The 27,685-nt window shown below is 45.5% G+C and overlaps 1 protein-coding gene across 6 annotated transcripts in view; it reads right to left on the bottom strand.

The window, feature by feature from the left end:
* The window catches only part of hdac7a (histone deacetylase 7a), a 68,640-nt gene extending 41,455 nt beyond the window's left edge, over positions 1-27,185 (bottom strand). Inside the window, exons 1-2 of one of the 6 annotated variants that reach the window (XM_036533194.1) lie at positions 26,888-27,185; positions 2,001-2,069 (exon numbers count right to left, since the gene is read on the bottom strand). In XM_036533194.1, coding sequence (XP_036389087.1) covers positions 2,001-2,069; positions 26,888-26,906 — 88 coding nt within the window. In that variant the 5' untranslated portion in view covers positions 26,907-27,185. Of the gene's footprint in view, positions 1-2,000; positions 2,114-2,464; positions 2,641-19,228; positions 19,264-26,887 lie in introns of those variants that run through there. The other 5 variants (XM_036533197.1, XM_036533198.1, XM_036533199.1 and 2 more) reach the window with 5 other exon arrangements.
* Between the last annotated feature and the right edge of the window lie 500 nt (positions 27,186-27,685).

Consider the following 27,685-nt stretch of genomic DNA (forward strand, 5'->3'; position numbering starts at 1 on the left):
CCTCAGACCAGCTTACCAAAATTAACATAGTCATTAAGCGTGCTGCAGATAAGGGCTAATCAAGGCCTGCGCGATGGACTGAAACAGATTACACCGCACAAAGGAGGGCAGTGTCTGTTCCCCTCCCTGACACGCGTGAAACCCAACACTCCCGGCCCCAGCGATGACCTCACCTTGTTTTTCCAGAGAGCCCGGCCTTTGGCGCGGAACATGAGCGTAATTCAAGGGGCTGCGGAGGGCCGGGCTGCGACCTGCGGCCCAGGGGGTCAGAGGCGATGCGGTTTTACGGGCCTGTCTGAACACAGGTGAGGAGACGCGGCCCTACAGGGGGCACCAGACCCTGGGCAAAACCTCATCCCTCCCGGACCGAACCGAACTGGACAATTCCATCATTACTGCGACCGTAACCATTACTGCTACTGTAATCACTGTTGTGTAACAGACATAGCAAAGTACAAAATGAAATGCTACCGTAGCTCTGCAAAAATAAATAAATAAATAAAATTCCATCTGTAAACACTCCATAATTCACCTTTGACCTCAATTTCGCCTCTCACACCAGCCTTGGGTGGCAAATCAAACTGGAGGCTGTGGAATTTCCCAAGAGAAGACTGCAGTAACCTCTCAACAGGAGCCAAAATCCAGTTGTGGGAACTGCCTTGCAGTTCATCTAGGCCAGGTGAAAACTGCCGTGGCAGCCTGGTTCAGAACTGCTCGGCTGATTGAACCTGCAGCCCACAGCCTCGCCGCTGGCGCTGTACAGCTCCTATGTGGCAGACAGTCACGGCTGTGCCCCTCTTGCTCTCCCAACATGACTTGGCAAGGCATTACATCATTTATTTGCTTAAGAGACGCCCTTTTCCCAGCCTGACTTTACATAGCTCGCGTTTGACATATTATCCGTTTATACACCTGGATGTTGACTGAGGCAGTTCGGGTTAAGTGCCTTGCTCAAGTGTTCAAAAACAATCACAATAATAATGCCGCATGCTGGGCTTGATCTTGCTGAAAAAAAATAGATAGTTGGATGCCTCGGGTTTTTGCGTCGCGCTTTTCAGCTCAACCGAATTCACGCTGCTCGGACCAGGAGCCACTTTAAAAAAAACAGACATGTCTCAGATGCGACCGCGCTCCGTCTAACACGATAGTCAATGATGTCATGTGTACTCGGAGCCTGGTGGAAATTCTACACCCCGAACCACAACAATAGCGCTGAAAAAATTGTGACAGCTAATTGTGGCACTGTGTACACTAATCAAATCCATTCTCTCATCCCCTCAACCACCTCACAACCTCCAAAATAACACCAGGTTTATCTCCACAATGAAACAGCTAGGCCTATGTTATACGCAGTGAAGCTATAATACCTACGGAATACAAGCTTACTCCCCATGGTCACTGAAGTGAGTGAACAAATACTCAAAAATGAAGGGGGTCTCTCTCTTTATGGTAGTTTAAAAAACAAACAACAAAAAAAAATCAAAACGAGCAACCAACGACAGTGTCAACAGTAGATTTCACACCACAAAATGTAGCGTTTTAAAGCGCACCACCAATAACAGCAACGTAAAGCTCTTTGGTACATTTTTCTCAAGTATACAAGTATTTTCAGATACAAATATTTTTGTTTCAAATACAAGTATTTTTCCTCAAATGCTGAATAGCAGAGATACACAGTGTTCAGGCAGTGCTATATGTGGACAGTGAACGATAGCTCCACAGAAGTGCACTCCACAGTTTATAGGCACAGAACAAGTAACAAGTTCCTGTTATGGGAATAAACAGCTCGGATGCAGTCACTGGCAAAGACAAGATCGCTGAAGGATATCAGATCGAATCATGGAAAATGTAACATTACTAACCTGTGTATTGTAGGCTAACATTAATAATTGTCATATTTACGCATACTTTTTAACCTTTTAATCTGAGCCAACACAGCGATTGGTTTATTGCGAATATCTGGGAATATGGGTTTAAGGTTAAAAGGCGACCAACTGTACCTGCAGCTCTGGTAAAATGACTGTCCTGTCCGTCAGTGTCTACAGTCTGTCCCGACGCCGTAATTCCATCTGCAGAGGGGACGGCAGCCTATTAGGAAATGGTTCGCCTCTTTCTGTAATAGGACATCAACAATGAGATTACTTCTCTAGTCTCAAGATTCGTATCCATGTCGATATCCAAATTTCACTACCAGCTGGATACATTTCTCAACTAAGCAGAAAAAACACTTTCTGACAGCCAAAATATTATTTGTTGAAAGAGCGCATTCCACGAAGAAATTTCAACTTGAAACCGAAAGAGCATCGTACAGTAACAAGGAAAGGATGCATGCGACAGCATTTTAAAGCGACAAAGACATGTCCTTACTTTAAACTTGTAAGAAAGTAAGTACTTCACGGAACGAATGGTATCTTAGTATCAATGCTAATAAAATCAAAACAAAATTGTGTCCATAAACACAAACCTGTTTATTGTCGCCGTACAGTGTTCGCACACACTTCCTAGACCTTATCCTGATACTTCGGAAGGTTGGTTCATTCTAAAGAAACCGGCAAATCCTTCAAACATCCGAGTCCTTAAAGAACCAAGAAAATGTTCGGTTTTAAAAACTACCGAGAAGTTACTGAGGTAGCGACTTGATCTTTCCACTCGTCACGTAGAAGTAAAAAACTTTTAAAGTTGTTCTTTTCTTGCATCCGAGATCACCGTGCCATCCGAGCTAAGCCACTTCCTTCGCAACCTGCAGGCGCAGCGAAATGAACCGCGATGCAGGTAAAGTTTAAGACATGAAACTCCGACAGGTTTTTGTTTGTTTTAGGAAACAGGCTACATTCAATTTGGAAATACAAACAACCCCAACCTTTGCTTTGATTTCACCATTGTTCTTAAGGAATAAAGCTTCCGTATCTGTTCGGCGCTGCCGTATCTTTTATGAATGAGTCACAAAAGATTGCAACAGGTTGTTCTTTTTTCCTTTTTCTTTTCAACTCCTCTTAGCACCTGCTCCGCAGTTTCTTGTGTAGTCCCGTATGGCTTGTATACAAAAGACCCTCCGTCAAAACGTACAGGCCAAAATACCAGCAGACACAAGTGAAATTCGTCAACAGAGCAAAATGTGTGCGAGAGAAGGGCATCGCAAGCAAATTGAATAGTCCGGCCCCGGAGGAAGACTAAAATAGCAAACTAGGCGGGTACCACCAAAAATAGCCTTGACATCACACGACTTCTTTCTCGTATTGTTTCCCCAGCGGAGCTTCCTATTGGTGAACTCTGCAGCCAATCCGACACTATACTTCTTCTAAAACCTTTTTCACAGTTTCTGCGCCCTTCTCTTTTGCTACTTTGGTCTTCGTGTGGCTCCACCTGCTGAACTGATGCGGATGTTTACTCCAAGCTGCACTTCACTGGAAGACAATTGACATCCGCACCACGGAGGTTCAGGGTCTGGATAACGCCACACAAACCGGGGATTTTTTGCCTGAGCTCTGAGATTTTAATGACTAACGCCTTTGAGGCTGAATACAGAAGTGTAGAATTAAAGCGAAGACTAAGTATAGCACAACCAGAAGCAGTTATCTACGCCAGAAGGCAACACAGAACTGCTGATTACACATACAGTTGAACTACGGGACGCGTGTTTCGTGTAACGAATTCCTCTCTCTCTCCTGCAGTGACATGGATGTGAACGAATGAGGCAACTCTTGTGCGAAGTTCCACAGTGTTGACATCTGTGGAAAAGGGTTAAGTATGTCTATTCAAACAACCAGAAAGCATTACTGAATCCCGTGCAAAGGTCAAAACTAATAATAGCCTACGTTTCATTTGTATAATGCCCATCTGAGACCCAAAGACACTTCACTTAAATTACAATGCTTAAAACAGCAGCACTGGAAATAAAATGCAAGCAGCAATGATAATAGTAGTGAATAGTATGAAATTAGGATAAATAAAATGGCAAAAATGGAATACAATGCACTCAGGTACTAGAAGGGAACAATTAGAGACCCAGGGGCTTAAATAAGATCAGGTATAAAGTTGAGTTTTTAGAGGACAGCTTTTCAGAAGGCCAGAAGACAAGCGGTAGATGAGAACTCTGAGAGCTCAAGATGGTGTGCATGGCTGCCACAGATCAATGATGTAGTCAAGGGTAAGGCCATTAAGAGCTGTAAAAGCAATTAAAAGAAGCTTATACCGTCTACATCACAGGGAGCCAGTGCAGTTGGAACAGGGTAGGGGTGATCAGATTTTTTGGTGTGATTTAATACCCGTGCTGCAGAGTTTCAGGCAATACTGTAGCTTGTTGAGGATTTTGGAGAGGAAACCAATTAGGGGGGCATTACATTAGTCAGGTCACAAGGAATCTTCTAGCAGTACTCAACCTGAAACCTGAAACCCTCATGCACCAAAAATGCAAAAGTCACCCAGGCCTATAGACTATTTATGTCGTTATAGATGAAATAAACACGTGTCCAAGAAAGGAGCTGAGGAAATTACATAAGAAACTTACTGTATTGGATGTGCATGCTGCACTTCCCAGGTGAAAGCTTAAGGTTGCAACACAGGAAACAGTATCAGCTTTGTGATATAATGTATTGCTCATACCAAACTCTTTTATTTTAGGGAGCAAAAACATTTAACTATATTGCTGTCTGACGCAGTGAACATTAGACAATGGTCAGAACAAGGGTATGTTTTTTCACCACAAAATAATTATGCAGACTTTTACACAGGCTATGGGAATGTGCACAGTATTGGTGTATGCGAACTATTTGATAGTTGAAAGTGCTGTAACCAGCAGTCTGATAGTCTCCAACCCTGCTAAAAAAGCTTCAGAATTAAAATGATATTTATTTAATACATTTTTTTACAGTTCACTTTAAATCTTTTGATTGTGAGGAAATCTTGATTATTCTGAAGAAAGCAGTGTGTTTTGCAAAGTAGCATTCTGGTGTTTGAGGTCTTAGGCCTGAATTTCCTGAAAGGCACGTACTTATTCAACCACACAGTGAAAATCAGAAAGATTACTCTTTCTGATCTGTTTGATAAGTTAGTTGTTGACGTAACCTCAGAATTAGCGAAAAACGAACAGAGGGAGGAAGGCAACTTGCTGTGAGTGTGTATTTTTTTGAGGATATGTTTTGTGAATTTTCGACTGGATTAATAATTTGGTAAACTTGCGCCTTCTGTTAAATTCACCTGTAATGGTATTCTGCCAATATTGTAATCTGAGGGTGATCTATATAATCAGTAAGTGATGCCAAATACAGTACATAAGCTGTATTTACCACGCCATAATCAGCCCTGATCTTTGGCTGGATTACACTAGGTGATTGCACAAAGTGATGGAGTCTCAAGATAAGGGCTAATCTGGGCCTGTGGCATTTTTCTTTTGTCTTGTCCGGTTCCAAGTACAATAAAACGGTTGTTTTTTCTGCAGAAACGCTGTGGTTCCGGCTCGGCAGTGCAGCGCACACGCGCGTGTGGCTTGAGCCCTCAGAGCTGTGGGCTTCTGGGAAACGGGCAGATGCGGCTCAGTTCAGCCGGGCGCCTCTGCTGCTTTTCTGACACAGTCGCACACTCTTAACCTCACATGATGCGCCAGAACTTCTCCCCTCCTAGCAGATTTTCTGTTTCCCTAGAAAAGGGGGGGGGGGGGGGGGGTGGTGCTCAGTTCTGCTCTCTGTCTGTTAAGAAGCAAACAAATCCACACCACTGTCAGCTGAGAAGCTGCCTCCAGACGGAAAACAAAACTTCTAGCCACAAATCAGGTCGCCTTAGGTCACCTGAAGGAGCCCTGCGAGGGGGTCCCGACACCTCGATTTACACATGACTGAATTAGAATCTCATGCACGTATCTCATTAGTGAAGGGAGTTTCGTAAAACCACTAATTTCTAGAAACGTCATGCTATCTTCAGTTGAAACAAGACAAACTAACTGTTCAACAATCTGTGGTTATCTGAGATGCCTATCCCAGTCTTTGGGGGCCCGTAGGGTCCTGTGGATTAGATACCAGCAGTATCGCAAAAAAGCGGTGTTATAGCTCTTATCCAGAGTAAATCTAAAGCATTAAAACCACATAACAAGAGGGCAATCCCTGGCACATTCAACAAACAAGATGTTATGAATACGTGAGGTGAGAGAGAAATGAAAGCCCATGGAAGGACGGGAGGACAGCAGGCCTCAGTGATCCCAGCAGATTGCTGTGAGACAGGCCCTAAAATAATCTGGCCAATGTTGTGCGGAAAGGAAGAAAAAAATCATCCTTTTCGATAACTGCTCACATAAAGAAAATTACTGAGACTTGCCGGAAGAGCGAGAGGATTCAGAGATTCACAGTGGAATGCAGCGTTAGCTGTTTTTGACACTATTTGGCTGAAAGCATTTCCATTAGGAAACTCTTGTAGTAGGGAAAAACGCTGTTGCTTGTCTTAGACACTTACAGTAAGTGATACGCTGCTGGTCCTGACCCCACCCTTCAGGGGACTAATACACGGATGCCAATACGAGGACCAAACCCGCAGCGGGATGGGGCGAACTTTAGGGGATGAAAAGCAGAGGTAGGACTGAAGCTTGAGCCTTCCCATCCATTGGACAGTCACCAAGGTGACAAATCGCCAGCTTTGACATGGCCCAAGTTTTTTTTTTTTTTTTGTCTGTGTGTTTGTTCAAATTTCCACTTTGTGCTCGTTTCCATGTTTGATTTGCTAAGTTGTGCGCGAGGTTATTTCCCCAGGTTTGAACGGTATTCGGTGTTCTGAATGTTTCCATTCAGTTACAGCGCTCCCATTTCAAGAGCCGCAGAAAAAAAAAGTGACAAATAAGCACGTACACCAAGAGCGAAACTTAAGAATTGTACAGCGGGGTTTCAGTTGTTACGTATGTCGGGTGTTTGAGCATACCATGGGAGACCCGGTACTCCTGCTTCTGCGTATGTGTGTGTGTGTGTGTGTCCTTGCGTGTGTTCTGCATGCGCATACGCGCGTGTGCATGTGGTTCGCCCTGCCGATTACACAATTCCCTAGTCTGAATCACGTCCGGTGCGAGCTGAAAATAGCGAGACCACACTGTGACACTGAAACGGCACAGCAGTCGAGCGAAGCACAAACAGTCACACTCATCAGCGAGCTGGGACCGCTGCGCTCCTGATTAGCGCAAGAATACAGAAAAAAAATCTGCATTAGCGGGACACATGGCATGCAGGGTGGCAGGCTCCTGGCCTGGCCCCGGCAGCGCTGGCCCTCGAGCTCAGCCAGGTTTTTCTAATCAACGCCACAGGTCACATGACTGTTTTACGCAGATCAAACAGAGGCCTGCTCTTAGACCCAGATCAAGACCTGCCCGGGTTATTGAACTGGTGGAGTGCAGTTGAAAAGATAAAAAAGTACCTTGGATGTGATGCATTCCCCTTCTCTTTTGCAGTTTCTTTTTTTTTCCCCAAAAAAAGACAAGATGCAGATTTTGGTGCTATGTAGGCTTGGGCTACTTTCACTGAGTCTGAAGGGTATTTTGTAATGAGCCACTGGACTAACTGAGGGTGCAGAATGGAAAAATTACTTTCAAATGAAAAGAAGAAAAGAAACACACTTACAATTTTCAGATTCCAGTAAATTTGAAAAAAAAAACACCTAACGTCTCTTTAATAAGCACAGGATGTGGTCAGCTGCTTGTTAAGAACCTCCCACACACAGTTATACACACACACACACACACACACACACACACACACACACACATACATGCATGCACACATGCAGTTACACAGTTATACACACACACAAAGCTATAATCTACACAGACCCAGACATACAATGTACTGTACACACATGTGCACACATATAGTTACGCGCAGAGTTATACACACATTCATATCTACACACACACACAAACACAAACACTGTTCTAGGCACAAATAATTATACAAACAACACGCTGCATCCATATTAACGTACATGCACCAGCATACAGACACGGCTCGTACACTATTCACAGAAATGATACAGGAATATAGTTAACTCTAAATGAAATAAGTCCAGAGTGCAGACAATCCATACAACCCTCAGACGCTGCCTAACTATGGTGCTGGCTTCTGGATTTTGGATGAGAGACACCCCCCACCCCCAGACTGGTGGGGAGGAGAGAGAGGGAAAGAGAGAGAGAGAAGACGGTGGAAGGAGTGAGGAAGAGGAGCGGGGTGGAGAGAGAAAGGACGGGCGATGAAGGCAGGCCATTGTTTGGCACCAGCTTAACCACAGCTGGGCTCCAGGAACGAGGCACCACGTGCGGCACTCTGCACTGTAAACAGCGGCCTGTCACATGGCGCGCACACACGGCCCTGACACTGCCCATGCTGTTCCTCCCAGAGCCCCACTGCCGGCAGGAATACACACACAGTTCGCTCTGTTGGTCTGTCTGTTTGTTCTGTAGCTTTTTTTACCCCTTTTTTTTGCCACAGGCTGTGTGGAATCTTCATTTACAATTACATACAGTTACTCAGTCTACAGAACTGTATATAGGCAAGACGAAAATAGTTCCAATTGTGATATTTTTGTTGATTTTTTCCAAGCACATTAGGGGTGACATAAAAATGCTGAAGGACACGTGATGTAAACACTCACATGTGCATTTCAGTTTTCTTGTGTTCTGTTTCACGCTCTTAGCGTTTTGGTGTGGATGATGTCAAGGGGGAGTCTGAAGATCTGAGTGGCCCAGTCTTTAACCGTATGGAGACTGTGCCTACTGTATGATCTGCCTGCAGCAGGTGGTCACCTACACCTTTGCTGTCATGTTTATAGTCCGTGCGTCAGGTCAGGCGGTTCTTCTCACCCCACAGTGACTCGGAGGACAGCTGCCCTTTAGGAGAATGTGGGCCAGCAGGGCTTTGCGTGCCCAGGAGTAAACTCAAGCAGGGGTTTGGCAGGGCCAGCCAAGACAACAAACAAACAAATGAGATATTGAAGCGCGGAGGGAATCTCATGATATGCGGGACAGAACCACAGCGATGCCACGGAGAGTTCACTGGCCGCAAGCGACACCACTGCTCCTCTATACTCGGCACAGAGGAGCTGGAGTGTGCTGCATGGACACGTTTGTACGCAGAGTTCCCACGTAGCTACACAAGCCCCACCGCACTGCTATACAATTGCTACATGATCCCTGCTAAACTACCACACAATCTCAGTACAACCGATACATACTTGCTATACAACCTCCAACCGCTACATAATTGCTATATAACTTCTACTCAACCTCTACATAATTGTTACCTGACCCCTACTCAACTGCTACACAATCGCTACACGGCCCGTGCTCAACCGCTACCCGTTTTGCTACACAACGGCTATCCAATCGTAACACAATGCTTGCTTGACTGTTGCGCAATTGCTACGGCTGTGGGCGACTGCTATACAACCATCACGTGACCCCTCTGTGCACGGCCCGGCTCAGTCATATGAAGCAAACTGGCTCAGATCAGATCCTCAGCCTCTATACATGCTGTCAGCCACGCCACACTTCCCCACACACACGGCCACAGTTTCTTATGCTGTTAGCTCCAAGTTCCAGTAAAGCTGAGTAGCGAGACGCCGAGTCCCGAAGAGAAGGCAGTGATAATGGCTCTTTAATCCAATTCTCCGCGGTATTTGGTTTGATGGGGACAAAGGTTGGCCAACAGGGACCGCTTATTTTCCGGACAATGTCAGGCTGTTTCCCTGAGAGACGTCTGCGCCGTGGCATTCCCCCGCTCAAGATGTGACCTTTTCATGACTACAGCCAATTTCTGATGTCAAATATCTGTCTCCGTTATTACAGATCAAAATCAAACCAGAAGAAACAAATGACTGGGGTTTTTTCTTATCACAGGATTTTGCATACTGATTCTGAAACCTGGGACTGTGCTTCTGACATCCCTTGAGGTGATGTTACACTGGAAGTGTTGCTATTATCAGTTACAATATCTTAAAATAGATTGTATAAGGTTAGTTATATAGTTCTGTAATTGTGAGGCAGAAAAGTATCTGCTGCTGAAAAAAAAATCCCAAGCTATTGAGAAATGAGTCTTTTTTTGGCCACCAGCAGTGTTTTTTTAATTAGCAATTTCTGACTGCAGAATAGCAATGGCTCTTGGTCAGTGTACTCTACAAATGATATTCACCAGAGAAATGCCGGTGCCTCCCATGTGCTGTAATAAAATACACATGCCCTTCCCAAGAAGCATTATGTGTCAAAATGGGAAATCAAAGTGATAAGGAAGCAATTTAATACCTATCAAAACATATGTCTTATTTCACTTACACTTATATTGGTAAATACTGTATATTAATTAATATGCCCTTTTCCATATCCTGCAGTATGAGTATACAATGACATGATATGATGATGATGATGGTACCGGTATGCATTGGTTTATCAACATATATCTATAGTGTGTGTGTGTGTGTTTATCAGTTTGTGTGTTTGCGTGTGTGTGATTTCCTGTTTTAACACATATCACCACAGAGTACCTTTATACAAGGGCATGTGTCAACAGTGTGCGAGTCTTGTGCGCATGGAGGCATACCTTCAGTGTGCCTGCTTGCGCGTGATCTTTCCTCAGTGCATCTGTGCACATTTTTTTTTTTTTTTAAGGTGAGGCCTCAACTACCCTTCCGCTCCCTGGGCAAATGCGTGCATTGTTTCCTCTCTGCTTCCGCCACTTTTTCAACTTCCTGTCCCTTTTCTGTGCATGCTGTTACAGTGAGTTAATTATACACTCCCATGACTCACTTTGAGGAGAGAATCTCACGATGATTAGCAGCGATAGGGACATGCTGCTGAAAATTCTTACACCCCTCTGTGCAGAGCCTTCATACAGTCAGGCCTGAATATCAGCTAATGAGTTATATGTTGCTGTAATTTTTGCACGCGCAGTGGTAAATCCGTCTCCTTTTCGTGCGTGGCGTTCTTTAACTAGGCTTAATGAGCTGCTATCTTTTTGCATCGCTCCGCTGGTCGCGCATTATTGATCCGATGCATGCTGCATGTCGCCCTCATTCTGTGAGTATGAAGACAGAGGGAAGAAAGGGGGTGAGAGAGAGATGGGGAAGGAGGGGGTGCTGTGATAGACAGATGAGGAGGAGGTTAGGGAGAGTTGGAATGCAGAGACGGAGGAAAGGAGCGAGAGAGATGGTGGGGGGACGGAGTCGGCCCTGGTGCTGTGAGGATGTGGGGTCTCTGCCTGCCAGCAGGGTCTCTCCCTCAGGAAGTCAGCCGGAATGCTAGGAATGCTGGCAGCGCAGTGATGGAAGCAACAGCAGTCAGACAGAGGGAGAGAGGGAAGGAGAGAGGGAATAAGAGAGGGAGGAGAGAGGGAGGAGGAAAGTGTGAGAGAGAGAGAGACGGGTAGAAAGATTGGGGGCAGCAAAGACAGACGGAGAGAAAACAGAGGGAGAGAGTGTGAGGAAGAGACAAAGGAAAGGGAAAGCAAAGTAAGGGAGGGATTGAGGGGGAGGCGAAAGAGGGTGAGAGATGGAGAGAAAGAAAGACGGAGAAGAGAGATAGAGAAGGAGTCAGGGGTAAAAAAGTGTTTAGTGATTCTGTTTTATGATTGATATTTATTTCCCATTTTCAGTTGATAAGCATCGTCTGCACCATATCTCATAGCATTGTTGTTGGATGAAGACGTTGCAGGAATGACTTCCTGTTCGCTGCCTTTCTTTGGCCACGCTGACCTTTGTGCATTCGAGTGTCAACAAAGCATTTACCAAATCTGAATGTGATCTTTTCCGTCTTATTTGAGAGAAAAAGAGGAAGGAGGAGGGCAGGAACAAGAAAGGGAGAGGGAAAAAGAGAGAAGAGGGGAGGGTGTGGACGCAGAGTTCTGACTCACACGCAAAATCAACAGTTGCAAACACTCCACAGCCACTGCGCTCTGCCATGCGTTCTGCAGAACCGACTGCGTTCGTTAGAGCCCCTGACAGTGTCCAAACTCCCGCCAACCCGGTGGCAGCAAACCTCGACCCGCACTCGATCCAAACAGACGCAAAAACACAAGGACCAAGGACTCCTCGGAGCTTTTTTCTGTGACTCGCGCGGCAACTTCCTCAAGTCTACCATCTCAGAATGTGAATCAGTTTGATCTGTAGCGCCACAGAACTGCCCCCCCCCCCCCCCCCCCCCAAACAAATGCATGCTGGCCTGCAAGGCAGCAGCAGCGCCGGAGCGTCCCCCTGGGCTGCAGGCTCCGGCCCGTTTCCTGCAGTGGGCGGAGTGCCGCGTGCGCGCCCCCGAACGAGCGCGTCTGTTTTTAATCAGCCATCTGGACGGAACCGGGGACCGCTCCATGGCGTGAGGAGCCCCACATACCCCAGGGACGGCGCTGACCCAACCCGTCGGAACGACCGTCCCGCAGAAGAAGCAAACACGGCAGAGAAAAATCTGATAGGCCAAGCCCCGGCATTTCCCAGTGTATCCTCACAAGCGGAGACCTGATTATCAAAGCAGCTTAAGAGACTCAGATTCCCTTACAAAGCACTGGAAATGTACTGTTGCTTTATGGCCTGAGCAGCAAATCTTGATTCTGATTTTTAAAGTGATTAATCAGTCCAATTTGTGATGTGATTAATCGGTTTGCACATTTTTTAGGCAAGATCTTTTCACGTATTATCACTGTGCATTCGCAAACTTATTCAGCAAACACTTTCTTAAAAGTCTGCCTTCTGTCAAACTGCATTCACTCCCACATCTTTCGAGTGAGACGCCCCAGCCTTCGTACAATTACTCAAATCCACATACAGAGTGTTGTTTCTGTTGCCCTCACTGATACCGTATCTAAATTTAGATCCTGTGATGGCTTTTTTATGATTCCAGAGTAGTATTAGTTGGCAGTTTCATATGTATGTGTCCCTCACACATGTCTCTCTCTCTTTCTCTCTCTCTCTTCCTTACTGTCTCTCTCACTTACATGTACCTGTAGAAAGCCACACATTTATACATTTGTGAACACACAGTAGTCACATTAATACAGGAACACATACAGACACTCACACACAAACAAGAGAACTCAGACATGTTCCCTTCACAACACCCTCCCCTCCTCTCTTAATGTCACCTCTACCCTATTACCAGTTGCCATACTTTGCATCCCCTACAAACATTTAAATCTCATAATCTCATAACATATTTACTGAACGCAGTCTACCTCATTGTACCTGCCCTAGCGTTATATCATGTAAGCCTCACCTTAAGTATGCTTCCGCTACAATACAATAGAATAGCATACACAACAACAATATCAAAGGACATGACATTCTCATGGCATTCTTCCTTTATGAAAAGTGCTTTCACATGCAAACAAAGTTTCTCCTGAAACTTTAAGCCTCTGGTCTGGTCAACATTCTTGCCATGAGTAATCAAAACGCCCCACAAATCCGAGGGACTGCGTTCAACTTCCCAGCCACCACTCCCCGCTGAAACAATATTGATGAAGTCAGAAATGTGCTCTCAGATGTTGATGAAGCAAAGTATTGTTACGCCGATTGTTGCTCTCCGGGGGGACGGGGCTCTGAAATGGATGTGAGTCAGCAGAGTTCACAGGAAGCCCGTTTTTTTTCTGTGGCGCTCATGGAATTAATACCATCCAAGGGGACAAACTAAATAATCAAACCCTTCTTCTCAGGGTTGGCCTCGCTTTCTGACAGGAAAAAAAGAAACTCACCATCCCAAGCAGATAGGAGACCATCCCTATATTTCTGCAGTTTCACACACACAATATTATTTTACAACAACACATGAAGCCATCAGAATTATGCCATTGTGCCATCATGCCATTATGAAGCACGCCTGTGTTTGAGAAATGAGAATGAGGTGACAGAGGGTGACCTAGCTGTCCCTCTCCGATGGCAGGATCTCCCTCAAAGTTACACCAATCTGCACATTCCCACTCCTTTGGCCAGATCAATTGCAGACGGGCTCCTGAAATGAACGCGAGTGGGGCGGAGCAGCGCGCATTAGGGGCGGGGCATAGCAATGCCCCTCCCCCTGTCAACGAGCAGCAAGGTATGCTGGGACAGCTGCTCTCTGGTAAGTGTGCCACTTGGTGTGTTGCTTCAGTCCCTGCTGTCTCTGGTCAGTTCAAATCAGCTTCATTTGTACTTTTGCGTATCTCTCAAAAACATAGATTGATTCACACAATATTTTTGGAGCCCCTTTCTCTCTCTTTTTCCATTTACCCCCTCTCTCTCTCTCTCCCCCTCATCTTCTTTGTCTAACAAATGACTTGGAGAGTGGAAAATAAATGATAATTTTTGTTTTTCTGGGGTGGATCAAAAAACTCAAACTTTCTTTTACAGTTTACTTTGAAGTAACATACTTATGCGAGTGCCTCCTCAAATGGAAATAGTAATGAGAGCACACAGACATACATGGGTGCTCACACACAGACACACACACGCACACACGCACACACACACACACACACACAAAGAGACATCTTTGTGTAATGTAATCTAATTTCTGTGTCAGTGTGTTGGTTTGAGCGCATGAAATCAAATTGCAGCGGTCACAATCAGCAGTAACAGTGACATGAACCGTCATCCAGCCCAGAGAGCCCAAGCCGAAGCAATGGAGCCGTCTGTAATAGCCTCTCTGACTGGGAGCCTTAACAGCGAACGTGACGCATCCAGTTAAGTCCCCACAACTGGGAGCAGCGGTGCCCTCGTCTCGTGATGGCCACCTGACTCGCTGGAGATTACACTGATGAACCAGACGATTAGAAGGCTTTACGCGCCTGGCCTGGATACAGAGAAACACCGGCCTCAGCTGTATTCCCTCAGAATCACATCGCACTGAATTTCCATATTGATAATGAAAAATAATAAAGTGCCTTAATAAAATGATGTAAAACTATATACATGCAAGTCAGACTTCATGCTGGATGCAAGGATCACTGGACACAACGTGGATTGCTTTTTTGCTGGGGCATACACTGTTCAAAATCTGATGAAAAAAGGTAGATCTGACTGGATGGTAAAATTAAATTTAATTATTAATGAAAGGGAAAGGAGTAGCAACAGCAAACGATCCTGTGCACTAGAGGAGAGTGATCATTTCACTGCAGCAGCTCAGCGGGCACACGTCTATAATACACAAATACACACACATACAAATTCACACACTAATACACTCAAATGCGCTCAGACACAAAAACAAACATGCAAGAATGCACATACAACCGTACGTACACTAATGCAACTGGTTACACACACACACACAAACAGGCACACAAACACACAAACAGACAGAGATTGGCTGGTGTTTTTCCTGTCTCTGCGTCAGCAGGGTGGGCGGGTGTCACTCTTACCCACAACACAGAAGCCCGGGCCTACAGGGCTGGAAAGTGTGCGTTCGAGTGCCCTTCCCCTGCTCCCCTCACCTCGTGTCTCTGCCCGCTTCTGAGGCCTGCTTGGGCTCTCTGCTGCGAGAGCAACTTTCCAAAACAGGAAAAAATCCCTCAAACGCTCTCTGCAGAAAAGCACCCGACCTCCGCCGCTGAAGAAATGACACAGGCCCACGCACGAGAAAGGGGGTTCACTGGCTCTGACAAACGGCGCCGGGGGTGAACGACCTGGTCATCTGACATGTTTTTCTCCAACTTAAAACATAATCAGTCAGCAGGCACTTAGCATGAGTGCTAAACGCCAGAGTGGGTTCATATGCACTCCTTTAAGTTTGACTCCCTCTATTATATTTTCCTGTATCTTAGTTACCCGTTATCTTTTCCTGTATGTTCATTGCGTCTTTAATGATACTTTCCTGTATACTCAATGTTTGTGCTCATGTAAATTCTACTGCTCTCTTGCACACACTGTGGAAAGATTCTCCTCTGAAAGGACAATGCATGCAGCAAATGGAATCTGCCACTCAGCTCATTCGTATGGTTTCAAATGCTGGAAGTATCAGTACAGGTGGTGCTATGGCCAATCTGACTGCCATTTGCTGATACAAAGTGGGGGGGGGAGCCTCATGGTCCATCTGAAATGGCCTGAGGGTCAAAAGGTCAGGGCTGAGCCCCTGTAAGGACAGCCCCCCTCGCGAGATGGACGTGCCCGGAATATTGCGGAGCTTCTAAAGCCCCGCTTCATCTCGCGCGTCCGATGACGTCACCTGCGACGAGAAAGAACTGAACGCGAGCTGACCGAGCACCGGGAAATTCCGAGGGCCTTTCGTGCAGAGACTTCATGTGTCTGAAGACAATAATAAAAACACGCCAAACGCCCACCTCTTTCATCAACAACAAGTCTGAAAAGGTGGGCGGAGGAGAGGGAAAGACAGATTAATAATAGCCCGGGCTGTGGGAGTTGAAAATGTCTCTCGCTCTTGCTCTCGTATCTAAATGCCCTGAGATATGACCTTTTTTCAGGATGGCTGCTGTGTGAGTGAACACGTATGAATCATGATATGTGGTCGGAAGGTTCACAACGGGAGAGGGCATAAGTCACCCACATTGTACTCCTGTGAAATCATTTCATTTTTGCCGCTTTCTTCAAAGCTCATACATATTCTCAACCTGTCAAAGCCGCTGCGCTGGCTAAATTCGCTGGTTGAACCTTAAATATTCTGTCATTCGTTTCATAGATTGTAACCAATAAATGGCAGATTCAGAAGACTGCCATGGTCTTCTGCTATAAAAATCTATACTAATCTTGTAATGGTGAAAATGTGTTTATTTATTAACCTGTTTGTGCTGATTTTCAAGTAAAACCAGAGAGCGGTGGACCAGGCACAGAGACAGCAGAAGTGCTGAACACGGTGTCAGAAATGTGGAAATGTGTGTCACCAGGGCGTGTCACGAAATGGAAGTGTGCCCCGAGCAATGCGCCACTCATCACGTGAGTGGCCGGCGTCTCCCAGGAAGTGGCGCGGTGGTGCCCTGGGTGGCATCGTGGGAAAACAGACAGACAGACAGACAGATGGGCAGACAGTGCGTCACAAGGCCAAGGTGCGCAGCTGAGCGAAGGCACATCTGACTGGCCCTGTTCCCCGAAGCCCCGTCCATACGCAGTGTTTCCACTGAGTCAAAATGCGCAGTTCGGGGGGCCGGGGCACAGAAGTCTCATCTCTGCAGGGCTAGGCGTACAGGCGCGTAAGAGGCCCTCTAACCACAGCCAGAGTGGTGGGCGGGGGGAGGGACCAGAGCTGGCAAAAGAAACCTAAATAGGTCCCTCCTCTCCAACCCCCCAGCATGATTCAATAGGTTCCTGTCAGTGGTCCCCTGGTTTCCCACTTAACTCCTCTGCTAAAAAAAAACGAAAAAAAAAAAGCTGATGGTGACAAAATAACCGCTGGAAGTGGACGTATTCAAAATGTATTACTTTACATCGTTTATTTTCTTAGCGGACGCCCTTAATCCAGGCCGACTTGCAAAGCTTACACACTGCATATCCTCCATTTACACAGCTGGATATTTACTGAGGCAGGGTTCAGGTTAAGTGCAGTACCTTGCGCAAGGACTCAACAGCAGTGTCCTGGCTGGGAATCAAACCTGCAACCTTCTGACGGCAAGGTCAGCTCTCAGCATTCTACAACTCCCTGCTATAGCTCTGTAATGTAGCCCAGGGCAGCTTTGAACATGGAGAACTCAAGAGCCTTCATACTTTTGTTCCATGAGGAGTCTTTTTTATCTGATCAACTGGATCAATTATCAAGCCCGATTGATGGTAATGACTACATGTTGGAGAGGAACAGTATAATACTTTTAAGACGCCTATCGGAAAATGGTAGTGTAATGTAAAAAAAGTAATGTAATGTAAAATGATAGTTACCCTGGTTTATGTTACTGTTTATAACACAGTAGACACCCATATCCTGAGTGACATATATTTCACACATGTTCCGTTTATTCAGATAGATATTAACTGAAGAAATTCGAGGTAAATACCGCCTTCCTGCCCCACCATCCACCCACCCACCTGACTGGGAACTGAACCAGTAATTATGACCAGTATCTGCGTTACAAGACCTGCTCCATACCACTGTTTCAGTTTAATCACTGCACATTACACTCTCAGTAAGAACATGTTTTAAGATACAGTGATGCGGTAATACCTCTCCCTTCCACGATGTAAACGCAGCCTGTGCCCGTGGGACGGGAGGGAGTGACCCTGACGTTAGGAACGCATAGCATCAGGATGATGCAGGGAGAGAGCGCGGCTCGGCCGGCACGCTCGCACCGAGAATTCCACCCGCTCCGCGTGTCATTCTCACCGCTCTCTCCGGCAGAGCCGCCCGTCACTGCAGCCCAAACAGTCAGCACCCCATCAATTATGGAGAGGGGGAGAGGGAGAGAGAGAAAGAGCGCAGGAAGCGTGGGAGGACAGAGGCGCTACGTGCTGCGTGTCTGTAACGTGTCTCCGCTGTTATGCGTTCCTGGTGTGCTTGTCTCAGGCTCGACTTCAGAGAGGAGACGGAGCGTGAGGGCGCTCGAAAAGAAAAGGCTGGATGCAGCACGTCCAGTCAGAGCGCAACATTCAGACCCATTTCCACAGTAAGCGCCGCAACACGACTACGTGTGGTAATATCAAAGAGTACTGATCATACAAGCTGGTGTATAAGTAGCTGCCCAAAAGCAAAGCACCAGAGAACCTCATAGGTGAGCAAGACAATGTTTTCCATTTTAATAGCCTCTGAAAGTGCCTGAGCAACAGCTCCGTACACCAAATTTGGCTTTACACAATGCAAGTCCAAATACAGGGGTGTTGTGTTAATTTTTCTGCATGACAGATTTTTCCATGTCTGCAAGAACAGAGTTGGTACATACAAAACAGGTCTCTTTTCTGTGTTGTAAACTGCAGGTCATGCTAAATTTTTATTCCTACTAAGCGTGCAGCTTTGAAAATGACCAGCTATACCAAGTTTGACATCCACATTTTTTATCCAGGGATCTCAGCTGCACATTTGCATCTCAGATGTATACAGAATGTCATAAATGTATATCGGGTTATGAACTGTGCACTGAACCACATTCCTTGCTTGGTGAGTTACATTGCTGTATAAACACAGTTAAAAATTAGGAACAGAATTAAGGGGCTGAATTAAGCCACTGATCTATTCAATTGAGTTTACTAAACTTAAAGACAGGGAGCCATTGTCAATCACCACACCCAAGGTAGAAAAAATGTCCATACCAACCTTATGTCAAACCTCATAAAAAGTGTTTATTTTAATTTTAATTCTGATTGTTTTGAAATAACCCACCTGTTATCAGTTGAGTCCAATGCATGCAGTAATGGGCTGTTGCCAGAAGAGGGAGCCAACCTCCAGACCACCTCTGGTCATTTTTCTCCCTAGGGCAAAAGCGATCATCTTCTCTGAGGCTCTCATCCACACCACCACCCTCTCCACACCTTTATTCATTATAAATGGCTTCAGGGTCAGTTCTAGATATGTCCACAGGCCAATCAGAAATAATAGGTGTCATGTGTCCGTACATTTGCCAAATTAGCTTAAGCCATGTCTGTGCGTTTCACGGTCAACGACGAACACAGTGAGAGAGGTGGTGAGAGACAGAAAGAGAGGCAGACAGAGAGAGGGAAAGGTTCATTTTCTTAAGCTCTCTCTTGAAAGAAGGCTTGTTTGAAAAGAACAAAACATTTTCAAATTGAGCTGCGGGATGTGCGTACATTGGCATGAGGGAGCTGCATGGCTGAGGCCCGGCCAACGTGGTGGGGTGTTTCGAAATTTTTGGTGGAATCTTAAATCCTCTCTCTCCCTCGCCATGCACCCCACCCCCTGTCCCCCAGACCTTGCCAGCTCGGGTCAATGCCTTGGAATTGGGGCGAGATCCGCTACTCTTCCTGACAGGATATCCTGTCCCGGAGCCCTGCCTCTGGTACCATGTGACCTTTTCACCCTATCACCTCCACTGCCTGAGCCCACAGCGACCAGCCTCCCCGAGGTCACTCACAGCGGCACCGAAACCAAGCTCGGCCGCAGAGTAAGTGAAGGCCATTAAAAGCCACTTACACTGAGCCTGTGAGAAAATCCAACCCAGGGAACGTGTTTAGATTGACTTTCCACCCACACTCTGCATCAATACCCATATGAGGCTCACTAATACATGTTTGGTACGTCCCTAAAAACACTTTACCTGGGTTTTTTTTTACAGAGATATTATATGTGGGATTGATGGCATCTTGAACCAACAAAGCATTTGTAATCAAAGTATTGTAATCTTATAATCATGACTGAAGTTTATGCTTGGTTCAGCAGGCTAAAGACTTTCCCTGAAGCTTTTTTTGTCTCAGGCACCTTTTTTTCCACAGTGTGTGCAAGAGAGCAGTAGAGTTTACATGAGCACCTTTTCCTAAAAGACTTCAAAATAAGGTTCCAATTAAATGGATATGCATAGATTCTATGCAGTATATTTTCACCAGTAATTATAAGGTCATGTGCATTGAGAGAAGAACTACAGGTGCTGTTTAAGTCGCACTGGGAGGGTAATTGCCCTCAAATACTGTTTTTGTTTTCTCAATTCGCCGAAAGCACTCCTCAGTTCCCATGGAAATGTGAAGGTTCTGGGCATGACCCAGGGTGTAATTGGGGTGTAATTATCCAATAACACATCCGTTACACATTACACCATTGTTGTTAATTTGGTCGTCGGGGACGACGGCACACTGCTGGAAGAGTCGAGGCAGTGCCCCTGTTTGGATTAGCTGGCCTGCCATTGGGTGTGGCACGAGTAGCCATGCACAGTAGCGCATCTGCCCTGAAAGCTAAAATACGAGCAACCGTAACCAGAAGGAGAAAATTGATAGAAATCACCTCAATCACCTGTTTTTTTTTGACACGTGTTAGTTTTAAATGGTAGTCTGGCATGTGCACTCAGAGGCAAGCAGCAGTAGCCCAGCAAGACTCCCAGAGGACACAGGGTAGGAGCACCGGGGGGGGGGGGGGGGGACTGGAAATCAACACATCCTGCCTGGACAGGAAGTGCTACCTCCACTGCCCCTTATCGCTAGCTGCAGCAACAGCAATGGGGAGGGAGAGGGAGTGGGAGCAAGCGGGAGAGAAAGACAGAGAGGGTGGGAGAGAAGGATAAAAAGGGGTGGTTTGACTGAGGTTTTCAAACCTAACTGGGACTAATCAGTCTACAGAAGCTATTTCAAACTGAGTGGAAATTAGTGAAAATCAGTGTATTCCACTGACAGTGGGAAGTGTGTTTGTGTTTGTACGGAGAGTTATTAATGCATGCAACAGTTTACCGGCTTGTAGTGGAAGCAGAGACCCTTAGAGTGTTCAAGACCAGTCTTTACATAGCGCTTAAGACAGACTAGACAATAAACAAAATGACAAAAGGTCTCTATGGCCTGAATGGTGTGTTCTCATCATTAAACTCCCTTATAAAGTGACACAGAGAGGCTAGCTAGAGACTGTGGAACATATGTTTTCACCACTTCTCTTGGAAACGATGTGAACAATCATCTCTGCACAGCGATGTAATTAATAACAACTGCTCTCGGTCAGATGGGTACTATAAAGAAGAACACACTGACAAAACGAAATCCACTTGCAACCAAGTAATAAAGAACCTAACACAACTCAGGATAGTGCAGCTGGGAGTTTCACACACATGGCTCACTCAAGTGCCGCGTGAGTTACTTTTTACTTTTTTTGCAACTTTTTCAGATGCACCAGTAGAGAAGATCTTCAGCCAAACCAAACAAATGCGCATCCAAAATCCAAATGACTGTCCCACGATAGAATTAGATGGTAATGATAACAATGTGGCGATCAAACAGAAAAGTCTGAAGATCTAAAATAGTATAAAGAAAATGTGGTGGTACGTTGTTTTAATGTGTCCAAATGAATCAGCAATGAACTGGTAACAATGTATCGCTACATGGTAATTCAGTATGGCAGTTTAGGTATTTCTATGAGAGAAACACAATCTTAAGGTTACGTTAATTGCATTGCCAAGTGATTCTAATAAGCAGTGTTTAAGCGACTGCCAATAACCAGGTAATACACAGAGTCTACAGGATAAAGGAGTAATAATGTAAAAATGTGCTAACTTTACAAAGTCAACCTATTATCAACTTCATGATTTGAGTTATTATCTGGACTTTGTCCAAAGTGTGTGGGTTATTACACAAAGACAAAAATCAAAGTAACTGATAATTTAAAGTAAATTATACTGAAATGAAAAAGTAACGGAGCATGTTAATGTCTATCTTTTTCCAGTTGTATAAGACAAACATACCAAAGAGGTGTCTGTTAGTTCTTTAAAAAACGAAAAAATAAAAATTTACAATTACAATAAGATTGAATTGTCACTTGTCAATAACTAGGTTATTACTTGGTTATTAAGATGCCATCAAGGAACATTGTCAACAGAGGTGGACTGTGTGCTTATTTAAGTCTTATAAGCTAAAACACAATTGCACAGATCAAAACACTTGTAGATTGAGTAAATTGCAATGAAAATGGACTTTACTTACTGTCTCTCTCCTCTCCTTCTCTCAGTATGGAAGGCAACAGCCCCTCTCTACTTGTTTCCTCAATACCAATGACAATAATTGGTCTCTGCCTGTATGTCTCTTTCTGTCAGTACCAATGACAATCACTCATCTCTGTGTGTTCGTCTCTCTTCTCTCACAACCAATGGCAATCCTTCATCTCTTCCTGCCCTGTCTGTTTCTCTCCACTTAGTGCTCATGATTAATCAGACCATCTTAAATCCTCAGAGCTGAAGAATGGAAGCACAAGAATAACAGCCTGGATTACTCACATTTGCAAATGCATAAAAAGATGTATCAAGATAAAAACAATCTCCAGTCATTGTCTCTCTCTGTGCAGAGCCAGGGACATTAAACAGACTGTGAGTATCTCTAGACTCTCCTGGTATCTATCACAGTCTCTCTCCAGTTTTGGTTTAAATCTACCAGAACTTAGCGATGCAGTGATTATACCATAGACGAGATTCTGCTATGTCTCTCTCCATCTCTCTCTCTCTTGTGGATTCCCTGCCCAGAGAACAGACATCATCTGATAAGGTCTTACCTGGTCTCACAGGTGCTCAGAGCGGACACAGGCTCACACAGACGTTTATGGGGTTGTTTCAATGTTCGGACAGCCTTTTATCTGTAGCTACCCCTAAAACAAATCAATCGCTCCTTAAAAAAGGCTTTACCTCCCCGCCCCCCCAGCCCCACCCCGCTCTGAAGAATTTTTTTTCCTGACCAACAAGAAATATTTTTGAACAGTAAGCGATGAGAAATAAGGCCAGGCCAGAGAACAGGGCGTGTGCTGACTCAATGAGGCTCAGAAACTGTGATCTGGGGTCTTCGTTGCAGGCATGCGTGTCTGCAGATCATATGTCCCATTCCAGGGGTACTTACAGTGGAAACCTTAGAAACACACACAGACGTGCTTGATACGCAAGAACCCACTGTACTGCGTTTGGTATGACTTTGTCTCAAACAAAAGTGATAAATATTGTGATCTTTTCAACATAGACATCATCAATTAGTAAGCATAGAGTGCTACGTCAAGATTATGTCAAGATAGCTACAGGTAGTTTGTTAGCTGGCTGAACAGCTCTCTGTTTAACGTTAAGCTAAGAACAGTGGCTACTACTGTGCAGAAAGCAAAATTTAAGAAAATCAATAACTTTTGGTCTCTATTGTAACTGAGAAAGTAAACCCAGAATTAGTTAATGCAGAGTGTTAAACCCAGAATCAGAAATATGACCTCCATAGCCACGTATACAACAAGCCAGGAACTCTGAACAATTGGTGTCCCAGGAACTTTTGGCCTTTACAGCCAGGAGCATAAACAAGGGCCAGACACATTGATCTGCATGGCAGTCCATTGCTCTGCCTGACCAAGCCTGCTGTTCTTAAAGAGCTTCCATCTCAAGCTCCAAAAAGGTTGTGTTTAGATAAAGATATTACCAATTCAAAACTGACCAAAATGTAATGACAATGTCCTCCTAAGTATTTTACCTAAGTTAATATTGCACCCTCACAACTTGATATTAAGTGCAAGTAGAGGAAACTGCAATGCAACCTATTGCAAACTAATGCAACCTAGTAGAATGCTGTTGCTCTAACAGTATTCAACCACATTTTTCACCAAAGTGTATTAGCTGCTACATCAGTAGCAGTTTTGTAGCTTCATAATAGAATCATATTAAGCAGAAGCTCATGGTCACATTTCTCTGTGTGACAGAGCAACAGGGCGCATTAATGGTGAAAAAGGCCACATGCACTGGACACCAGGAAACAGGTCAGTTTTGTTCTTTTTAGTTGCACTGTGTGCACTGGAGTCGCCAGCTGGAAGTCTGGGAGAAAAAGAAAGGCGAAAATGTTGCTCCGCAGAAAGGACCATGCTTGCGCCTGTACATCTGGCGCGGGAACGCTGAGATAGTGCTACAGTCCAAGCCGCTTTATGACAAGCTCTTCACTTTCCAGCCGTTACCGTGGGCGACCGTCAACAGGGACGCTGCAGACCTTAATTTGCGTTTGCCACCCATAACTCAATCCACGGGACACAGGAATGCCATCATTATACGGCGTTGTTGCCAAGGAAAAGGAAATAAAAACGTGATATATATATATATATATCGCAGCTAACGCACAAACAGTCTGCCCCAGGCCAGGGACAAAACAAGGAGACCTGTGGGACTGAGGCACTGGGAAAACTGACTGGAGCACGGATCCAAACCAGCACGCATGCCCGCTAACACGTGCCTGTGTGTGAGAGTGGGGATCTGAAGCAAACATGGCTGTGTGCTCCCGGGATGAAGCCTGCACGCCCCTGTCTGTCCTCACAACAGACTGTTTCCCCCGCCTGCCTGTCTCTGTGTCTGTCTGTCTGTCTATCTGTCTGGGACGCGGAGGCGGCGTCACTCGCGCTGTAATTGTGTCTGCACTCAGCGTGGTTATAATTTTGTGGTGCTCCTTACAATATGCCCAATAAAAACTTCCCGTCCGAAAATGTTCTCGCTTTGGTTTACTCGGTAGTGCTCTGTTCATTTGGAATCTGTGGTTGATCGTGATTGTCAGTGCAAGAATGACACTAAGACCAGAACAGCTAGATAGCTCTCTGAAAGTATCTTCATAGTGTGTACTTTTTAAAGGTGAAACAAAACAATTAACTGTTGAATATGTATCTCATCCACATTAGCTTCGCTAGATGCAAAATCTACATTAGACAACTAGGTTAACTAGGAAATGTTTTCATTTCCCTAAGTGCTGTATTTTCCAACCAGTGGTGTTCCACGCATCACCAACATTGTCCTTTATTATTACATATTTGTAAAAAGTGGCCCTCTTTCAGCAGTGTACCTAGATTAATTTCTGTCAGTTTATTTGACGTAGTTGAGACAAGGACTTTGAGCCAATAACACTAAGACGCCAAGTATTGCACTATTACCCTCCAGCTTGATTGACAATGATTTGACATTTTCTGGAAGCTTATCCAGCTATTAACTTGTTAGGCAAGCTTTTTGGAAGTCAAGATACTGCTAATTTTCTTCTCAATTTTATTTTCAGAATACAGATAACAGGCTTAATTGCTTGTTTAGCACTTGTGTTTGGAGAAGTAACCTTATCTGTAACAAGTATTCAGCTCAGGCCTACTGCCTATCTGTGTGCTTGCCTCTGTGTGTGTGTGCGTGTGTGTGTGTATGCGCACATGTGTTTGTGTCTCTATTTGTCAGGCTGTCAACCTGTCTGTTTCCTTGTCTGTCTGTCTGTCTGGCTGCTATTACTGATGTAGATATATTAGTCTGGCCCCTCAGTGACATGAGATGAGAGAGGGATGAAATATAAAGTACACACTCCACTCAAGCAGACAGACAGAGGGACGTACATAGCGCACACTACCAACACATTCGATTTCTGTGGCCGCTCCATTCCACTAAGGTCACCCCACCCCCAACCCCCCCCTCAGCAAAACAGCATAAACTTTGCGAATGGCAAAACAGGTCACCGAAAACCAGCAAGCCAAAGGGAATTCCCTCTGCCTTCTCTTTTCTTAGCCTTATTTATGTCTCTCAAAATACCTCCTGAGCTGCGTGACCCGCAGAGACACAGACACAAATGCAGACTGCCTGACTGACTGACTGGACCGACTAACAGGGTGGGTGGATCTGTTTCCAATTTTCTCACCCCACCGCCCCGACAAAGTCACCTCCAAAAACAACAAAACAAGGGAGAAAGGGAGAAAGAGAGAAAGCGGTCCCCGCACTGAGAGACACTGGGTGTTTTTTTTTCTTTTTCGCAACAACCCCGTCCCGCTTGCGCGCCGCAGAGCGCTACCCCGCTTTTCTGCTCCCTTCCTGCGGGAGGGCGACCAGGGGCTCCGTGCGTTTCGGAGGGGAGATATCTGTGCGCATGGGACGGAGCCGGCGACGCCAGTGCAAGCCTCACCGATTCCGCGCTGGAGCGGGGCAGAAAGCAGCAGGGGGGGGGGAGTGCCCCACAGGACACCAACTGAGGTGGGTGTCCTCTGTTTAGCACTCGTGGTGGGGAGGCGGAGGGGGTTGCCATTTAGGGTGTGCGTGTGTATAAAAGTGCAATAAACAAACCCTGAAAACAACAGAGAACTGAACCCCTGGAGCTCAAAATCACCTCCAGCTCACGGTGTGGAAAATACTGAGTCCAGTTTCACGGTCATGTTTTGTCCAAAGCGAATAAAGCCAGCTGGATAATTTCCTCTCCTAGCGTCACCTTTTCTATCCGATCCCCCCACCCCAGACACAGATGCACACACACACACACACACACACACACACACACACACACACACACACACACACACAGACACACACACTCACACGCACGCACATGCACACTGTACATTGTAAAGTGTAAATAAACGCGAATGGAAGTAAAAAGCTTCTCTTACCGGCTCGTGTTGTGAACATCCAGTTTGAGGAGCTCAGAGAGGCTCTGTGGTCATGTCAGTCCTGAGGGCGAGCGAGGCGTCCACTCCTGTTTACTGGAGGGGTGGGCAGGGAGTGAGGGTCCGAGAGCGAGACAGAGAGAGAGAGAGAGAGAGAGAGAGAGAGAGATTAAACACGCAGGGCTGGTGGATTCTCCCTCTCTCTCACACACACATGCGCTTGCTCTGTTGGCCGTCCCTTTCGCCGCTCGCTAACTTGTGTCAGAGGAGCCCCAGAGCCTGGACCGGCGAACAGAGGAAAAGAAAGAGAAAAAAAAAAGAGTGAGAGTGAGAGAGAGAAAGAGAGAGCGAGAGAGAGAGAGAGAGAGGGAGAGGGAGGGGGAGGGACCGTCTCCGAAGAGGCCGGAGGTAGACCGAGAGAGACAATACCAGGAAACACTATATCAGGACACAAAATACCAATATAAAAATAATGAAATGGTACAAAAACAATAACAAAGACATTGAAAACAGTTTGCGCACGACACGTAGACCCCCCAATTAAAAAATGTTAATGCTGAAGTTTACACCGACAGGCAATTTTCAACAGAATGTTTTAGCCCCAAAACGAAGTGAAAGTCTGATACCATGGGATGTTGGTTGCAGATTGCATGCTTGCATCAGATCACATGTATATCATATATCATGTCATATATCATACCATAAGAAGCATGGCAGAGAAGGTGATATTTTTTGCCTATTCAGGTTATCGCTTGCTAAAAGTGCTCATGAAGAGAACAAGAACAGCACAGCCTTGGAGGA

This window comes from Megalops cyprinoides, chromosome 7, assembly GCF_013368585.1.
Source record: "Megalops cyprinoides isolate fMegCyp1 chromosome 7, fMegCyp1.pri, whole genome shotgun sequence".
Taxonomy (NCBI): Eukaryota; Metazoa; Chordata; class Actinopteri; order Elopiformes; family Megalopidae; genus Megalops; species Megalops cyprinoides.